The 20,368-nt window shown below is 35.0% G+C and overlaps 1 protein-coding gene across 7 annotated transcripts in view; it reads left to right on the top strand.

Annotated features, from left to right (window-relative positions):
• The window catches only part of STARD13 (StAR related lipid transfer domain containing 13), a 103,812-nt gene that overhangs the window by 43,312 nt on the left and 40,132 nt on the right, over positions 1-20,368 (top strand). Inside the window, exon 1 of one of the 7 annotated variants that reach the window (XM_039323610.1) lies at positions 6,450-6,767. The exons of 4 other annotated variants lie outside the window; for them this stretch is intronic. Coding sequence is in view for 1 of the 3 variants with exons in the window: in XM_039323607.1 (XP_039179541.1) it covers positions 15,944-15,983 (40 nt within the window). In the remaining 2 variants the exon portion in view is untranslated. Of the gene's footprint in view, positions 1-6,449; positions 6,768-15,790; positions 15,984-20,368 lie in introns of those variants that run through there. 2 more of the 7 variants (XM_039323608.1, XM_039323607.1) reach the window with 2 other exon arrangements.

Consider the following 20,368-nt stretch of genomic DNA (forward strand, 5'->3'; position numbering starts at 1 on the left):
GCCGTATTTTTCTGGGTGTCGCATCACATGTCCAAAATATTCTAACTTTTGTTTTTTAATTGTTTTGATGATTTCCCTTGGCTTTCCCAGGCAGCTTATCACTTCCTCATTTCTGATCTTGTCTCTTCATGTTAATACAACACAACTTATGCAAGTAATTTATTTGCCAAGATTTCAACTCTAATTCATTTTGGAGTTCTTGCACATCCATATTTCTTCTTCACCAGTAGTCATTTCCTTTCAATAACCTATGAGATTTCAGTTCATTTTTTTATAAAGAAGATGCTTTACTGGTATGTTGTGGATTCAAAGGCTAAATCAGGAAGTTTGTGGTTTGAGGATTAATTCTTGAAACTAATGAGAAGGCCACCCAAATAATCAGTAATACAATGAGAACTATCTGAAAACAAGGGTGTTTGTTCCTGCATTTGCCAGTCAATGCAAAGCAGATATATTGCCCAGTTAAAATTACCTAGCATGTGTGTTATACTTGAACAGTAGGGTAGAAAATTCTGATGAATTTCAAGCTTCACTTTTTTAAAATTCTCAATCTTTATTTTCACCCACCTAACAAGAAATGATCTAATGACATAGAAAGAAGAAAAACATAATCAAGTTAAACCACAATCCGCATAGGATATAGAACTTTAAAAGTAAATAAACACAATCATTCATTTTCTTTACAATTTGAGATCCAAAATTCCTTGAAAAGAAGAGGCGCCTCCACTTGCACATATAAGCAACTGTATGGGTGCCAGGGAAACTTCCTTGAGGAGTCATTCCAAGTATAACACAAATAAGAACGCTTCTGGGTAGGAGATGATTCTGGACCCAAATTGTTTAAGTTTATAAAGGCTAATACCCACAGATCTAGTTGTTGCCAACTGGATTTGGATCCAATATATCTGACAAAACATTGATGTTATGTGATTTTATTGAAAAAAATCCCAGTTAGCAACTTGGAAGTTTATGGAGTCACATCATTTTGTAATTGATATCAAGATGACTGTATATGAATGACGTTCCACAGAAATTAGTGTTTCTTTTTAAATAATTTAGTTGCCATATAGCACATTAAAGCAGGGGTAATTTCTTTAAATGAAATTAGCAAATAAAAATTACTGTGAAATAATAAAATAATGCTTTAGTTTTTAAACGGAACTTGTGTAATACATCTGAAAATCATGGTTGAACTCTAGATGGCCTCTAGTGGGCAAGATATAGAACTGCACAGATCTTTGACCTGCTGTCGTTTTTCAGACTGCGCCCATTCAGATGGGGTTGCACATACTTAACCTTGACTTTAACTAAACTATTTTTCTTAAATCTCTTCCATTGCTTTTTAGTTCTGCTGATTAAATAAAATTATGTATTCTTAATGTTAAGTCTTGCTCTGCAGAGAAAAAGAACTGATAATAATCTTATTTAGGCCAATATTTTTTAATACATTTTCAATTGTAGAAAAATAAAGATGACATCTGGAAAAGATGTTCTTTTGTCTATGTATGGAACATTTAAAATTATGTTCTCATTTTCTAATAGCTGAATCAAACAGCATCAGTTAAGTTGTTTCTCGTGAACTAGCTAGGCCTGGTTTGGGGTACAGCCGTGGGTCTGCAGGATAAAAATCTAATCATCCACAGTATTATCAGGGCAGAAGATTGGGACTCTCCAGAATGAGTACCTCTAAATACAAAAGGACATAAGATCATGGGGACAGTGATTAACAAACCCATCATCATTACATAGGTCATCTTGGACTTGAAAGCGATAGTGATGTTGCTGCCTGCTTCCTGTTTCTTTATATAAACTGGGTACAGTTACAAGTGCTTGGTAATATGAAATTATAGTTTCCTTTTCTATAAGAACAATGTTTTCCCCAGATCACAAGCAAATTGCATTTTTCCTACATTCATGATTTAAATGATTTAAAATGCAGAGTGACTATATGATTCTGTAACTTAAATAAGCTGAGAAATGATTGTGTAATCATCAACAGTATTCATAATATCATTAGCATATAAAACAACATTTATAGGATCAGAGAATTTTGGACTAAGTTACTTATAAGAATATAAAATATTTTAAAGATTAATATATTCTTGAAACCAGAGATGTTTCTTTTGGAGCTGATGGATAAACATCTACGAAAAAAACTTATGGAACTTTGTTTTTATATATGACATCTGCAGCAAGATTGTTATATGCACAAAGGTAGAAAGTTTCAACTTTACCCATCATAGAGGAATGGATGATGAAGATGATAGAACTTGATGAGATGGTCAAATTGACAGTTTTAACTAGACATAAGTTTAGTGCTAAGTAAATAGAGATAAGTTCAGTGCTAACTGGAAACCTGATTTATTTTTTTTAAAAAAGTTATTCCATATTTATTATTTTATTTTATTTATTAAATGTATATACCATTCCTCTGACCATTGAAAGTGATTCTGGGTGGCTTCATAAGTAACTCAAGGCAGCTAACATACCTAATACTGTTTCCTCCTATTTTCCCCACAGCAACCCTGTGAAGTGTGTTGGGCTGAGAGAGAGTCACTGGCTCGAAGTCACCCAGACAGCTCTTATGCCTAAGGCAGGACTAGAATTCACAGGCTCTGCTTTCTAGGCCAGCATCCTAACCATTACATCAAACTGATTTTGTGTGTGTCTGTGTACGTGTATAAGTGTGTGAAGCAGAAAAAGAGGAAATTATGATATGATTTGGTTGATTAAAAATAGATTATAGAAAAATATAAATAAGGTTGTAACCAGAGATTACTTTACATTTATAATCAAAAGTGATTTCTCTCTGTCTCCCTGTCTCTCTATCTGACCGTGTGTCTGTCTGTCTGTCTCCCTCCCTCCCTTTCTCCCTCCCTCCCTCCCTCTTTATTTTGGCTTTGTTCTTTCTTATTACCTTATTTTTTTTCTTCTCTTTTTACTCTAAATATTAGTTGTTGATAGTTTTTATTTTTCTTCTTAAACTTTTAACAAAGTTGTGCAAGATTCACAAAACATTTCATTATTTAACACCACCTTTTCAGGATCCAATTTGAGTTGGTCACTCGGACCAGAGGTTTAATCTTCTGAGCTTTGTATGTACACCAAGAGCTTGTGCACTGGAGACAAATTCCTTGTGTGTCCAATCACACTTGGCCAATAAAAAATAAAGAATTAAACAAGGCAAATGAGAACTACACCATTCTGATTTCCATGAAATCTTAAATATATTCCTGCATGTTTTAATTGTATATTTTATACAATTAAGCAAAGCAACTAAAAGAAACAAAATAATATACAGTTAAAACATGCATGAATATATTTAAAATTTCATGGCAAGCAGAATGGTGTAGCTCTCATTTGCCTTGTTTAAGTCTTTATTCTTTATTGGCCAAGTGTGAGTGGACACACAAGGAATTTGTCTCTAGTGTATAAGCTCTTGGTGTACATACAAACAACAAAGTGAGATAATCATAAGATACCAATAGGAGAAGGTAATAGGAAAGATGAGAAGGATAATAATAATACAGCCCTACTACATAGGTAAATATCCTTAGGCATAGCACATAAGACATAGCTTAAACAAGCCAAAAATCCATTTTTAATAAGAAATGTGGGCAATTTGGGGAAGGCAATAACACTTTATATACTAAAAGCAATTGAGAAATCAGTATAATCTAGGGATACTTAATGAAATATCTAAGATTGTCTGGAAGCTTTGTTTTTTCACTTCGGTCTTGACTTATTGAGGTTTGATTCATCACACGCACATAGCTCTAAAAAACAGGTGCATCTGTCAATACAGATAAATGCTAATCTCTTTCAGACTTCTTTTAGTCCTTGTTTTATTGCTTCATATGTTCAAGATCATTTTCAAATAGCTACTATACTCTTGTTCCTGTTATGCTTTGGGCTATTTTCCATGTTATATTTCTGTACACAATTCTATATATGTATTCTTACAAGGTTTATAAAGCATCCAGAAAATGGTTAAAAGCATGAAAGAGAGAGAGAATAATCAAGCTCACTCCTAATAGGGTATGGGGAGAAACTAATTTGGTTTGCATTTTTAGAATGACCTAATTTGCACAGAAATTAAAATACAGCAATTGTTTGATTACTGTAATGTGTTTATGCATATTCTTTTTCTATGGAGCCCTCCTTTGTTTTCTCAGCCATATTTCTGAAATCCCATACCTAAATATTCCAGGGATGGATTTTGAATTGAATTAAAAGATACAAAGAATATGCACTGTTCTGTTTGGTATTCTTATTCGTCCTCTGCATTTTCTGCCATTGATCTACAAACCTTTTTAAAAACAATTAGAATAAAAAGAACAACAATGCCAGAGAGCAAGCTAAAACTATTAAATAGTTTTACAGCATCAGAAGTTTTAATATTGGTATGCCAAAAAATAAAGGTAGGAAATAGGGCTGTACAAGGCATTTGAAAACAGCACTTTGACAAGCATTTTTGCATTGAGTGGAATATTCCCCCCCCCCAACTGTTAAAGCACTGCATCCTCTGGAAGACTCCCATATCTGCTTTAAAGGGTCTCTAAATTTATACAGATAGACCTCGACTTATTACAACTGAGCCCAAAATTTCTACTGCTAAGCAAGACAGTCGTTAAGCGAATCACTGCAATTGTCAAATGTACCATGTGATTGTTAAGCGAATCTAGCTTCCCACGTTGACTTTGCTTGTTGGAAGCTGAAAATGTTACAAATGGTGATCATATGACCCTGGGACAGTGCAACTATCATAAATACATGCCAGTTGCCAAGTAACCGAAAGTTGATTGTATGATCATAGGGATGCTACAACAGTCTTAAGTGTGAAAATGGTCATAAGTCATGTTTTTTTGGTGTCATTGTAGCTTTGAACAATCACTAAATCAATAGTTGTAGACTAAGGACTACCTGTATGTGCACACACAGATACTTTGTTTCACTGGCAGTTCTGATGGAAAAGGGTCTATATATGCACATCCAGGCTCAAACAATGTGAGACAGTCTTAGAAGCAGCTATGCAATTATCTCTACTTTATGGCTTCTGAGGATATGCCTCTGTATGGCAATGTGCCTATGAGATGCCCCTTTAAAATGCTTTACATGTACCTCTTGCTGAACCCAAGCTCATAGTCTCCAGTCAGGATTGCCAATAGTGAGGAAGCCTGAGAATTGTAGTTCAGAAACATTTGACAAACACAAGTTCCTATTCCTTGCATAAAAGCCGGCTAGAATAACAGAGTCTTTGATGCCCATCTTAAAAGAAAAGTAGTGGAGATGAGCACGCATATTTAAGAGCAATTTCCAATGTTTTCATTATGATCTGTCTCTAGTACCTATTCTCTATATTTCTGATAGTGGGAAAAAGCACAGCAGAGTGAAAAATCAAATCAGACACAAAGTCGTTGAGCAGAACAACATGCAGAAGAAGTGCCTCTTGAAATATTCTGGTCTGTGATAGTTTTAAACATTCATGGTTAAAGTCAGTACCTTGAATTGAATCCAGAAACAAATTGGCAACGAAAAAGTCTGATATGTTAAAATACTTATCTTTTCATGGGTTTAATCATAATATTGATAAACATATTTCAGCCAATTTAATTTTTTCAAAGTCAGGTCTGCCGTACATAGAACAACTCATTTAATCATGACTAACTAATCCATGAATGACTGAGATGTCTGATTTCTTCCCAGATGAGATCCACTAACATATAAAAAGTGAAGTTTTGATTAAAAATCACTTCTACCAACTATTGCCATTTGAACATTCAAATATCAGATTGATACTGAACTCATCCAATAGGAATACTTCTTACTCTGGACAAGTTCTATACTTATTGCGGGCTCATAATATAATCCAATTTCCAGCTTGACTGAATCAAACTTCAGTTGGTTCATCCTTATCTAATACAGCAATAATTCCAGAAACAGATTCATGACTTCTACAGGAGTGGAAAATGGAAACAAGGGATTGCTTTTATTATATCTGCACATGTACATTTATTTTAAGCCAGCTTAATATAAAAATACATCATTTGGTTTGCCAGATAGTTGTATTAGGTTAAGTAGGGCTTGGATAATCTTGATAGGCTCTTCAGGCTTTGTTGGAAAACTACCAGCCACAAGAGTTGAGCTGGCATCAAGCCTTGAACTGTTGCACAGCCACAGGAGATCTAGGACTGACACACATCAATCCCATGAAACTTTATCTGTTTGTTCCCAAGAGAATGCAAGCAGTTTGGGGAGATTCTTGTATTATATGTACAATATAATAAAGTTGTCAACTTAAACCCATCACTGTGTGGATCTGGTTGCTTGTGCCTGAAGGTCATAGCTCTCTAGTCATTAGATATCAATATTCATGATTTGACTATTGATTGGCTTTTATATGTACCTCATTAAGAGGAGTGATTGTTTTTCCAGCGGGTTGCTACATGGCCTGATTGCACAATTTACCCAGTGGAGCTCGTGGTAAGAGAAATGGTTTACAGACAATCCAGCTGTGAGTTTTCATTTTATACAAGAACAGGAGGCGGGACTAGAAACCAACCAAAGCCAAGAGAGGCATTGATTAGTTCAGAAAAGATGTAGAGCACAGTCCTGCAAACAGCCTTGTGGAAATAATAGCTGGCAGAGATAAGCAAGAGAAAATGCTCAGTGGCAAAGTGAAACCATCTGTCAGATTATGAACACGTCTCAGTAAGCAGTAGAAGAAATAATGTTTCTAGCCGAGCCTTAAGATATTTTTACACAAAGTAAGTCTGCTTCCTCCAATATGTATGTGGTTATTACTGTTAACTACCTCCATTTGCTCTTCTGATTAGAGAGTTTTAACAGTTTTAGTTGAATGTGAGGTATGCAACCAAGCTTATCATGCAATTGCTTATTTGAAAAAATTGCAAACGAGCTTTCAAATGGCTTATTTTTTCAAATTTTACAGTAGTTTTCTTGTTTAAGTGCTATTTTCTCTGCTGGATTTTAGAATTCATCAAACTGCCATTAAAATTATATATGTAAATGGTTTATTGACAACTGCTACGTATGTAAACGGGGAAGGAACTAAGTTTCTATTGCTGAGAGAAAATGTATTCTAACTAGCTAGAATAAGTTAAAAGCGGGAAATTTATATATTTATATCAGAATAATGGAAAGAAATTACTGATTCCAAAATACATTCAATTGTTTTCTTTTCATTTCTGTATATTCATTGAGAATTATAACTTTGGTACATATAAGAAAAGTTAAATGTGTTTTTACTTCAATCCTAGAATAATGTTTGTCATCTAATCCAACTTTAGGAAGAGTCACTATCTTTCAACTTGGGAGTTTGGGGGTGGTGAGGGAAAAGATCTTTGTCTTCAACCAAGTTTTAAGTTGCCTGATGTTTATATTTTAATAGAAGTTGTGAGATGGGAATGACATGAACTGAGTTCTAATTTATTCAATAACTTTGGAAGTGATCCAGTTTCTAATGAGTTAGAGATATTAATAGGAAGCAGGAGGTGAACTGTTTTGCTGTTGTTACTCTGTACAAGATCCTAGAAACTGAGTTGCTTGGCATCAATCTGTTCTACCACTTGTTGAACAGCAATTGAACTTTTACCATTCTACTTTTAAAACATTGTTTGCTCTTAGCCAGAAGTGCAAGCTTTAGCTGTTACCTCCTTGAATTATATATAATCAATCTCTCTCCCTCCTTCTCTCTCTCTCTCTCTCTCTCTCTCTCTCTCTCTCTCTCTCTCTCTCTCTCACACACACACACACACACACACACACACACACACACACACACACACCAGACATTATAACCCAATATGGATAACAAAATATTGTAGCATGTGTGGGAAAATGGCTTCAGTCCAACATCTGGAATCATTTATCTTCTGGTAGAGTTTGGAAAATGACTGGTTTATGCATTTTACAAAACTCCCTGCTGATTGATGTCATTAATTCAGAGGGATGGGAGTCTGTTCTTATCAATGGGGGAGGATGTAAATTAGGAAAGAGGCAACATCATGCCTTTGGTACTATTTAGTTATCAATAGCAGAGGCAGAGTAGGTTGGATTCTGCCCAGGATTCTTGATGCCCTCTCCTTTTAAAGTTTTGGCAGATATATGTATTATTCTTGACAGTTATAGTTCTGTTCAATGGCTTCTTAACTAATACTAGCTTTTCAGCTGACATAATTGTTGATTCAAAGGACCTATTCTTGTTACCATCATTTTTACTTAATAGGTTTCCTTACAGTTAGGGAAGATATTGCTCCCAAGAATGGTGGAAAAAGGGAATTATTGGATTGATGGAGTGTTTATGTAATATGTGTCCTTGCCATCCAAATGCAGTCTCTCATTTTCAGAGTATTTATTTAGTTGTATCCTACATCTCCTCCATGAGCTCAAGGCAGTTTGTGTAGGAATCTTCATTTGATCTTTATAACTGCAATAGTAAGGTAACATCTGCTGAGGAAGACATTTACTGGCAGCAAAGAGGTCTCTAGTGATGTTGTTGTTGTTGTTAATTGCGAAGTCGTGTCCGACCCATTGCGACCCCATGGACAACGTTCCTCCAGGTCTTCCTGTCCTCCACCATCTTCTGGAGTCCATTTAAGTTCACACCTACTGCTTCAGTGACTCCATCCAGCCATCTCATTCTCTGTCGTCCCCTTCTTCTATTGCCCTCAATCTTTCCCAGCATTAGGCCCTTCTCCAGTGAGTCCTTCCTTCTCATTAGGTGGCCAAAGTATTTGAGTTTCAACTTCAGGATCTGGCCTTCTAAAGAGCAGTCGGGGTTGATCTCTTCTAGGACTGACCGGTTTGAACGCCTTGCAGTCCAAGGGACACGCAGGAGTCTTCTCCAGCACCATAGTTCAAAGGCCTCAATTCTTTGGCACTCAGCCTTTCTTATGGTGATATTTTCTTTAAATTGTAACCCTCTTGTGTTTCTCTCTCTCTTCTTCTATGCCTTCTCCCCCCCCCCCAGGGAATCTATTCAGGAGGAAAAGATATAATGGTTCTACATTGTTTTGTTGTTTTACTAATAATAGTAGTGCTGGTAGTCTACCATTTGGAACTTCCCCAAATTTTTATGTTCCTTATGCCAGAATGTGATGGCATAATATGACCACCACACTAATAATTCCATGGGGAGGGGGGCTAGGTGATATATCACACATGGGATTTATTACTGGTAGGATCTGTATGGTATATTTAGTAAAAATCATACGTTGGTATAATAGCAAAATCTTGGCAATCAAGGCACACTGGTTATACTTCATTGGGAGAACCATTTTATTGACTTTTCCTCTGTTGTGCTGTCAATCTGCCCTTGTGATCATAGTTGCTTTGAGGTCTTTTGTTCCTTTCTCATGGCCTCATTGTTTGATTATTTGTCATCTGATGATGTTTGCTGTGCACTGGCTTTTTCCACCTGCCTGACTTTGATGTTACCGGAATCAGTTTGAAGTATTTTTCAGCGATAAATCAACAGGCACTGTTTGATATATGTATGTGTGTATGTATGTATACTTGCTAATTAAATAAGATGCTTGTGTATTCAAAGGCAGAGAGATTAGGGATTTTTATTTTAATTTTTAAATTAACACTCGGTTTCATAGCAACTACATAAACCTGAATGAGACTCTGCATACATTTGTAAGGGAATAAGGAAATAATGGAACAACTGCAAAGATAAGAAAATAGCCTCTTCCCCCCCCCAACCCTGGTTATTCTTACAAAAATACATTTAAATATAATGAATGTTTAATCCTCCTAGCTATATTAGAATGCACCCAAGTAACCAAGTGTCAAGCACGTAATAAGTGGCTGTTGTTAGAAGGGTTGAAAGTGGCATAAAGCTGCCAAGGCTTTGAAACCACAGCCTATCCACAGCCTTAAACCTACGATCAAGCAGAAGCCATGAATCCAGGGGAAGCCCAGGATGGAGGGTGATCCCATCCGGGTGGGATCTAGGGGCACTAGTCAAACCTTGCAGCTTCTGGACAAACAGTAGCTTCATCTTAATTTCTTTAATGCATATTTAGTTTATATAAAGGTTGAACCCAAATACATTCATGGTTAAGCTAACCCTAGACCTCTGCCTTTAAATATTAACTGTTGTATGTTTTTTGCCACCATCCATAAAGTTGCTTTTCTGGTCAGAGCCAAGGTGGTGCAGCAGTTAGAGTGCAGTACTGCAGGCCACTTTAGCTGACTGTGTTCAGCAGATCAGTGGTTCAAATCTCACCGGCTCAAGGTTGACTCAGCCTTCCATCCTTCTGAGGTAGGTAAAATGAGGACCCAGATTGTTGGGGGCAATGTAAATATATATATATACATTGCTTACTGGTGTACACCGCTTAGAGAGTGCTTGCACTTAAAGCGGTATATAAGTCTCATAAATAAATAAATATATTCTACCATAAATGTATTTTGTTGCTGTTTTGATTTTTCTATTTTTTCCCTTGCTATGGTATGATGAATGTCATTCTGTGAAACCTGTGAATCCTAATAACTCATAGGAACATCCTTTCTATCACTTTTCCATTTAAGGATGCACTGAATGAAGAGGTGTGGGCTATTCAGCATTGTGAATCACAGCTAGATTTTGCACAATAGCTAAATTTCCCCTTTTTCTGTTCTAATACCCCCTTTCTTTCTCTTCCCTAGTTTCTAATCTTCCTATGAATAGATTACAGATTAGCCAACTTTTTGTTTCAAGTGAGAAATACTCCAGATTTTGGACGGATAATCCTCTAACTTGCTTTTAATCCTGACATCCAGTAGCTTTTGTTCTTTTCAGTTCCACCTTCAGCTAGTTTTGTGAACAATGCTGTTACCAATTAAGATGATCCCAAACTGGTCACTGTAATGTAGCAAATTTATTTGCTTGAACTACAAAGAGAAACCCTGTATTCAAAACATCAAAGCAAACTATTTTGCTACACTCTCCAAGTCCTGTGCAGCAAAGAAGGATATCATAATTTACCTAAGCATATTAAAATTCAGGATACTTTAACATGGGAAGACTGTCTCAGTTAATATATGAGGCTCATACACTAATTCTGTTTCACTTCTCTTTTAAAAAGAAACCCTAAGCATGGAATATGTAGAGTCCATTTCACATGTTTCAGAGGCTTTCAAAATAATTTTCCATATATGAAACTCTTTCTAATATTTAAAAATTACCTAGTTACAGTGACTTACAGCAGTTACCTTGAAGGCAAGTTTTCAACAGTAACCTTGAGTGTTTCCAGTCCTTCCTTTGTCTTTTCAGTTTTCTGGAACTGGGCTGTAAAATAGGGAAGAAGGAACAGATACCATTTTTAATGATCTGAATTATATTCCAGGGCAGGTAAAGATATACTTTTCAATAGCTACACAAAACCACTGAGAAAAATAACCCATAGATTGACAGTAGGTTTTAAAGTATATGTACATACCTGTTCAGTACATTCTTTCCATAAGTTTTAGGCAAGACTGCTGGTGTTGATCAAAGTTTAGAATCTGTGTTAATTGGATTGTGGTGAAGAAGGACTACCACATAATGATGTCTGAGCAATCGGATCTTCTCTTTTTCCTTCCTGCTAAACCATCTCGCAGATCTTATGTGCTTGGAGGCAGGACTGGAGATAAGGATTTTGTTCAACTGGCCTTTGATATCATCGGATAGCATTCAGACAGATAAAATCTAGACAAAATAGGAGTACTTTTGTTTAAGATTCAGGGGTAGAGTTTGTGATGGAATGCTACTTCCTTTAAAAAATCAAATTCTTCTTCTGATTTTTTTAAAATAAGAATTGTTTCTCTGCTTTGTCTGTAAACTCTATTTTTGGTCTAGTATTTCAGTTACTATGGCAACAACTGCCCTTAAAACCTGACTAGAAACTTAAATTAATGCAGAATGTTGCTATTCAAATTTTGATTGAGACAAATGATGCATTTGTTATAGATTTTGGACTGACAGTTTGTTTCTATTGCAAGAGTCATGTAGTTGGTTATTACCTTTGAAGCTTGAAACCAAGATTCTTAAGGGAGCATCTCTTTATATGTCATATGCCTTTTCTTTAAGGAATATACAAACTTTCTCTAGCAAAATGCTGCACTTTACTTTTTGAGTGATGACTTCAGTCTGGATGTGGGTATGGCCAGAACTAATAAATGGATAGACCCAATATACAAGCTATTTTTGATTAATGATTAAATTTGTTCAAGATAAATTACTTAAATATGGGTAACATGGTCATTCTCTATATAATTTTTTGTGTTCCCTCTATGGTCCTTTGCTTTCAACAAATCAAATCAAATGTTACATCCCTTTTGTGAGAGCCAGCTACATATGATTAGTGATAACATAGAAAGGAGGCCTTAAAGTTTGGATAATCCTGAGAACATAAAAAAGCTTTCTCCTTTATTTTTGTTACGCTGATACTTGAAAATATAACTCTGGTTTCGTTGCTGCTTGATTTAATAAATTGCTTTTGCACATACGTTCTTTCTGATGTGGCCTTCAATTTGATACTTGCACTTCAAGTTATTATTTTTATATATATTATATTTTATAAACTACTTGAAGAGGGGGAAAATGTTCCTTAGTATAAAAAAAAATGGATATGAAATGAAGAGGATTATCAACCCAAGGAAAATATGTGAGGGAAGCAACAGTTCTATAGATAGCATAATTGTGTGTGCACACACATTTGTATGTATGTTTCTGAATGCACATCTGGAATTAAATGTAACAGTGCTGCATTTTCAACGTTTTGCTAAACTGCAAAAATAGTAGTTAAGGCTCAACATGCACATTCATTTCATTTTATGCCTTGGGTATGGAATTATGTACTCCCTGTGAGAAGTGTTGAGTATTTGGAGATTGTTTTATGGATACCATTAAGGAAAAAAATAGCATGCAGCAACGTAGAGGGAGACAAATATGTCATTATAGAAACTGTGGTTCCATCAAGGACTATAATTGAAATTGCTTGGATGAAAAGAGATTAACAACTGGTTCTCCTAGTGAGAAAACTATACAAAAACTATTCTTTCACATTTAGACAAGTTTTTATGGACATTACTGAGTAAGTGTGATGAAATGGCCTCTTCTTAGTCTTTAAAAGGATCTTCTTTTGTATAGGCTGTCCTCAAGATGGGCAGTCATAGTCTTGATAACCATCTGCTGTGCTATTTTTATTTTTATTATGTTTCAACTTATGGGGTCTGCAAAACCCTTTTCCTTTTCAAGTCCCCAGGTTTTTTATCTATACTTTGGCCAATGCAGGGAACTACAGTTATTAATATGTGCTTTTTAATCTGACCTATTTTGCTTCTCCTTTTTTTCCAACACATGCATAGTTAATGAAATCCATAAGTGGTGTATTTTGGCTTAATACATCTTAAAATCCTACCCTTCCTCAACTTAGTATTTTTAATTTGCCACATGGCATGGTTGGATTTAGTTCAATGAATAGTTTATTTATATAATTTAGGAATAAAAACTTACATGTAAGAGAAGGGGAAAAAATCTCAACTTTTGTACAGGAAAGTTGTACTGTACTTTTTTTAAGGTCCCAGAATATTTTTTATATCTTAGTGACCAGAACTAAATGTGGCCTCACTGGTTCAGTATAGAGCCGTACTACCACTTCTGTGATCTTGATGACACAGCCTAGGACTGTGTTGGCTTTTTTGGCAGTAACAACACATTGTTGAGTGAAGCGCTGGTTCACCAGGACATCTAGATCCCTCTCACAGGTACTACTGTTGAGCCAAATACTGTCTATCCTGTACCTGAGGATATATTTTCTCCTGACTAAGAGCAGAACCTTATTTTTCTCACCACTGAACTGCATCTTGTTGGCTAAGACCAAATGCTCAAGTCTGTCAAGATTCTTCTGAATCCTGAGTCTATCTTCCAAAGTGTTAGCAATTCCTTCCAGCTTGGTATCATTTGCAAATTTGATGAGTGCCCCTTCAATCCCCTCATCTAAGTTATTTATGAAGATATTGAAAAGCACTAGACTCAAGATAGAACTTTGAGATACTCTCTACATGTTTCCCTCCATGTAGATGTAGTTACATTAGAACTATATGCTGAGTGTGGTTGGTCAGCTAACTGTAAATCTATCTGGTGGTGGTACTGTCTATCCCACATTGTTTTATCTTACCAAGAAGTAGATTCTGCTTTATCAAATGCTTGGGAGAAGGGTCCTTTGGCCAGAGACTACACCTGCAAATCCAACATAGCCATGAGCCCAGAAAGTATGCAAGCCATAGATCTACCCCTTTCAGTGGAGTGGCACCCATCCACAGAGAAAACCCAAGTAAGAGGGAGCTCGATAGTTTCTAGACAAGTTTAACTTCAAGTACACATAACCTGTAGAGATAGGATCAAGACTTTGACAGCATTTCCAATCAAAACTAAGGTAGAAATGTAGAGCTAAGATTACCAATGATATCTCATTCTGAAGCAAGAGATAATTTCTTCCAATACAGGTAGTCCTCCATTTACAACAGTTCATTTAGTGACTGTTTAAAGTTACAACAACACTGAAAAAAGTGACATGACCATTTTTCACACATGACCATTGCAGCATCCCCATAGTCACTCGGATTCATGACAGTTGCAGTTTCCTGGGGTCATGTGATCCCTTTTCACGACCTTCTGCCAAGCAAAGTCAATGGAAAGCCAGATTAACTTAACCATGTTGCTAACTTTAAATACTGTAGTGATTCACTTAACAATTGTGGCAAGAGGGTTTGTAACATGGGGCATAACTCACTTAATAACTGTCTCACTTAGCAACAGAAATTTTGAGTTCAATTGTGATTATAAGTTGAGGACTACCTGTACTTCTATGTAAATATATAACTGTAATAATGGAAAGAGTGAACCTCATGGTCCTCCAGATAAGAGCATCCATCCCATAAGGGAGGATCAATGATCATCCCTCCCTCACCAACTCCAACACCAACACCAACTACTTATTAGTAAAAATATTAAATATTATTCAAATAAAATACCGTTCTTCAACTGGCTAGCATTTTCTCTGACACCAACTGTTTATTAGTAAATATATAAAATATTATTCAAATATAATATTGTTCCTAAACTGACCAGCATTTTCTCTGACCTTATGGGGTTAAGGTACCTAAATTTAAAATCCCTGATAAGCATGGCTAGAATTTTTGAGACAGTGTTCCCCACCTGGTGTTTAATAGAGGCGTTGGGGGCCACATATCCCTTAATTAATGTTAGCAATTTTCGGAGTTGCAGTCTCAACATATTTGGAAGGTATCATGTGGGCTTGAACAGGCAGCATCATCTCAACAATTTTAATTCACTTTAATTTATTTTATAAAGCTGAGTGCTATAATAACACACTCAAAAAGAATAATTTAGTGTACTTGGTCTTCATCCCAAATCCCTAATTTATCTACTGTTTATAAGAAATTTAAACATCTTGCTTCAGTAGTCATTTCAGGAATCCAACTGAAAAGTCTGGAGAGCATTTTTCTAAAAAGGAAATGTTGTTGTCTCATAAATGAAGATGTCCTGTCTATAGTCTGTACAGTTTTCCATTACTTTAATAATTGCTTTAATAACCTTGCTACATATTACTTTCCGGAATTAACAGCCATTTGAAGGTTATTGGTTGTCATCTCCTCCAAGTTGCTCATTAATCCTTAGATACACAAAGGGCTGCAGACAGAATTTCTTAGTAAATCAGCTTGTTCCAATATCTTTTCCCTTTCATAGCATCTGGACAAAGTTACTGGGGTCATCTTGCTCCTTTCCCACTAGTGCTGTTTAAAAAGTCCACCTGTTTGTAAATGTTCATTTTTCTTTCTTCCTACTGGGAATGAATTTTGAACAGAAAAGTTATTGCTTGTTTAAATCAAGGATATACAGCATAATTTGCATGACTCATCAGACTTAATGCAGACTACTAGCTGGCAGCCAGGACATCCATATTCTGGTAGGTAAACTAAAAATCAAGAGTTTGGGAATCTGTGAACACAAAACCCATTTACGCTAATCTCAATTTTTATAGCTGAACCAGCTTAATACCCATGTCTTCATTCTTAGCATTATACTTCATGATAATATGCATTTAATTCTAGTTTACTGCCAGTTTACCTGTGCTTTGTTATGAGTAGAATTTTGTGTGTGTTTGTGTGTATGTGAGTGTGTGTATTTCTGTGTGTCTATGTGTGCACGCACATGTTAAAGAATGCTATTAAGGCAAATAATTGTTTGGACTTTCATAGATTTTGTACATAGTATTTCAAAATTAAGTTTCTGTAGAGGCAGAGAAGCATATGTGGTTTTACTATAACCTTATTGCATCCAAGAAAAATTAGTGGAAGTTTTGGTCCATTTAGACACCAGGAATCTAGCTGTCTGAACAAATTCTTTGTTCTTCTGTGTTTAAAGGGGATCAAAACATTAGTTGAACAAAAAAATAAAAAATTGTTCAACCACTTTCTCCATATATGTGAATGTTATATCTAAAACAAGAATTTATATAAGTTGCATATGCTTATGTACCATGATGAGGTGATACATATTTTATGTGAATATTCTTTGTAGTTCATGTTACCCAATCTTTCTCTGTATCATCATGTATTACTGCAATGACTTGTCCAGTTGAAATCCTTTTTAATAGTATATCACATCTGGGATACCCAAGCTCTTCTTTCAATACATAGCTGTCTTCTTTAATTCAGAACATTTTCTACTTGCATTAAAGGTATTTATCATATTTTGTCCATCTTGTTGTAGAGATATTTTTAAATGTCTGAATACAAACATCATTTTGGCAATATTTCATTTTTATTTCTAAAATCCTTCTCAGCCAAAAATGGTTACATTTATTCATACTTGATTTTTTTTTAATTTTTAAAGGTTGGAGTTAACTTTCAGTAATTTGTTACACTTTGAATGAATTAGAACTTTTAATTATTCTGCCTTTTATGGGATGTAAAAAAATATCTCTGTTCATGTAACTTCTTTTGAGATCTTTAATTCAATTTGAAGTTCTGATTTCTTAACTAATTTACAACCTAAATAAATTACAGTTTAATCTTATACTTTATTTCAAAAAACTATCCATATTAAACTATCCATATTTACTTCTGCTTTCCAGGATTTTCTAGGAATTATTTAAGAGATTCTGATATATATGTTATAAGCTGTATAGATCTCTCTCACACATGTACACACACACAAACATACACGTCAGATGTTTTAGGATTTGCAATACTCATCTGTAATTTGGTTTCTTCAAAAAAGGGTTACTGGAAATTGAGTGGTGTTTCGGCAATAAAAAGCTTATCTACAGAGTAAATTTCATAGAACTGTTACTACAGCAGATTACTATTCCCATGTGATTTCTAGGGAGTGCAGCATTCTTTGGGATTTATTATAAGAATCTCTGCCTCCTTTTCAGACTAATTGACTAATTTCCCACTATGCTCTAAAATCTTCTCTACTGAAAAATAAATTCATAAAAATTGAACCATCCTTGTATGTCTTCTATTTTTTCCAGATTGGTCCCTTCAAATGTATTGACTGTGGTTCCCAGAATTCCTAGCTATTAAGTCAAAGCTTGGTTGGAAATTTTGGAGTTTCATCCAAAGAAGGAGGAAGGCTACCACATTGGGCCTCTTCAGGCCTTCTCAGGCAATGCTAGTGGCTGTCAGGTTTTAAGAATAAAGATATAGCTTGAACTGTAAAATCATTCAAGAATCTTCTTAGCCAACCTCCTTAAAGATATAATAATATTATTCTTCTGCAGAGTCATTGCAAATATAGATCAAAATCATACATGTTATTTTGTATCATTTGGGTTGGTATTAATAAAAGTATTGCCCAACAGTAGATTAGATTTAGTCCAATTAAAATTATTTAAGCTTAAGGAATTTTTTAAAAGGAATACTTAAAATGAAGTTCACTTCAGTTTAGAGGCCTTCATTTGATTTACTGTTACCTAAAATGCTACAGTCCATTTTTTCTAAAGGGAATACAGGGGAATTATTATGCTATATTTCTCCCCCACCCCATACATATACAGATGGCTATCCTCTGGAATAGGCCCTCCTCTGAGCTTCAGACAACTCCCACTCTAATCCTGTTCCAGAAGGCCTTAGATCTGGCTGTTCTCCCTTGGGGTAGGGTGGATAAAAATTCCTCTATACTTAATCAGAGGTGTCTGATATTGATTGTATATGTATTGATGTTAGTGTTCAAATTGTCATTCAATTATTTCCTTCATTATATTTCCTATTTATTTTAACCATGTGGCTGCTATGAGCCAATAACAACAATGGCATGTAATCAATTAATCAATCAATTGATTTTTGTTGTTATTGTTATGAGCCACCCAAAGACATTCTGAAGTTGGGAGGCACTAAAATCTAAATTCAGGTAGTCCTTGAGTTACAACCATAATGGAGCCTGCCCATCGCACTTGTGAGTTGTGACAATTGTAAATCTAATCACCCACACTGACCTGATTTTAGAATCTTTTTTGAGGCAGTTGTTAAGCAAATGCTGCAGTTATTTTGTCAAAAATAACCTGGTTTTGTCAAAAACTGGAAGTAAAACCGTCTTTCAGCAAAACCGTCATAAAACATGGTCATGTGACCATGGGACACTGCAAATGTGGCCTGGTTACTGAGTGCCCTAAGTGTGATCGTGTGACTGCGGAGAGGGGCTGACCATCATAGCTTTGGATCTGGCTGCTAAATTCCCCAATGAGATCTAGGATTACCTAGATAGTAGTAGTAAATAACTATTGAGACTTTTTGCGCTTCAGGAAACATAACTAAAGAAGGAACAAATTATAAAAATACTTACCAGAACTCTTTATCAATATTTGATGATATCTTTGATTCAGAGTGGATTGCCTTATGAAGAAAGGTTTCCTTTCCTCTTATTTGCCTCTAAAAACATATAGAGAATGGCTTTGGAAGTTTCATATTATCTGATCATCACGTTAGAATCAGTACTAAGCTATCATTATATCAAAAGAAATGAATTGTTTTAATACATTATGTGAAATGTATTTTCCATTTTGTGTAAAAATCTTATTAACATGATTCAATATAGCCTTTATAATAGAGTGTGCTAATCTTGTGTAACATTTCACTCAGGTATTCGTACAGTATCTAACTAATTAATTATCTACCATTATGTACTGATTATCATCTTATAGCATTTTTGAAATATTCTTGGAGAGAAATCTAATGAACTGAGCCTGAGTTGTCTATGAAATCTAAACTATTGTATTCTTCCACATTGAATCTGTCTTAGAAAAAAACAAAGGTTCCTTCACATAACTTTAGAGCTACTCAATGGACAGAGACTTTCTTTTTAGGCACATTAGCTGCTTGAAAAGCTTCGCCCGCTTTTGAAAGAGTAACATTGCATCGGCTCTAAAAAGATGGTATTGACTTCATAGCCTTTAAGATTCAGTGCACAGAATTGTGATAAAACTACCCTTTCTTCTTTCTTTGTTAGAAAAAGCTATTTAAACATTAGATAGATGGCACTATGGGTCATTCTTTACTACACTGCCTTTTCTTCAGCAGTGCAGGGATGGGATGTAATCACAATTTCTGATTTTTATTTGTGCACATGTACATAACCTCACATTCATGCGTATGCCATACTATCACTCTTTTATTGCTCTGTTTGAAATTGGGCAGGACAGTATATTTTTGCAATAAAAAATTAATGTAGAGAAATTTATACACATTTTCACCAGCTCTAGATAATAAATCTTATAATCAAGCAGTTGCTCATGTGGGGAAGATTTATATAACTAAGTCTACTTGTGAGACATGCATGAGTAGGTTGAAGAACATGTATATATATACCTGAGCTTCTCTCATCAAAAGCAGAGGAAATAAAACAAATATCCATATTTCAAGTATATTTTCATGTCAAAGATCATAAAAGGAAGTATTCTATGAACATACTTGCTGAGAGTGTTTTAAAGTATTAAGTACTCATTCCCTAAATATGCACATAACATGCATAAAGCACTTAACTTTTTGACAAATAGTGACATATTTCAAGACAGGTGACAATATCTGAGCACAGATATTGACAAACATGATTTTGGCAAAGGAATAATGAATGATATGTTATTACCCAAAGCTAATTAAATTTATGACTGATAACTAATACAGATGAATATATTTTTCCATTTTAATTTTACCAATTTCCCATTTTTCTTGTCCTTAGTTATTACAGTTTCAGTTTTTTGCCTCTTTTAAAAGACAACACAATAATTGCCATGCATAGTTTTTATTTCCCATAATGTTTGTACTGTATGCATATTTTAGTAAAATAAAA

This window comes from Crotalus tigris, unplaced genomic scaffold (genome assembly GCF_016545835.1).
Source record: "Crotalus tigris isolate CLP2741 ecotype Arizona unplaced genomic scaffold, ASM1654583v1 scf7180000024280.1573445, whole genome shotgun sequence".
In the NCBI taxonomy this organism is placed as follows: Eukaryota; Metazoa; Chordata; class Lepidosauria; order Squamata; family Viperidae; genus Crotalus; species Crotalus tigris.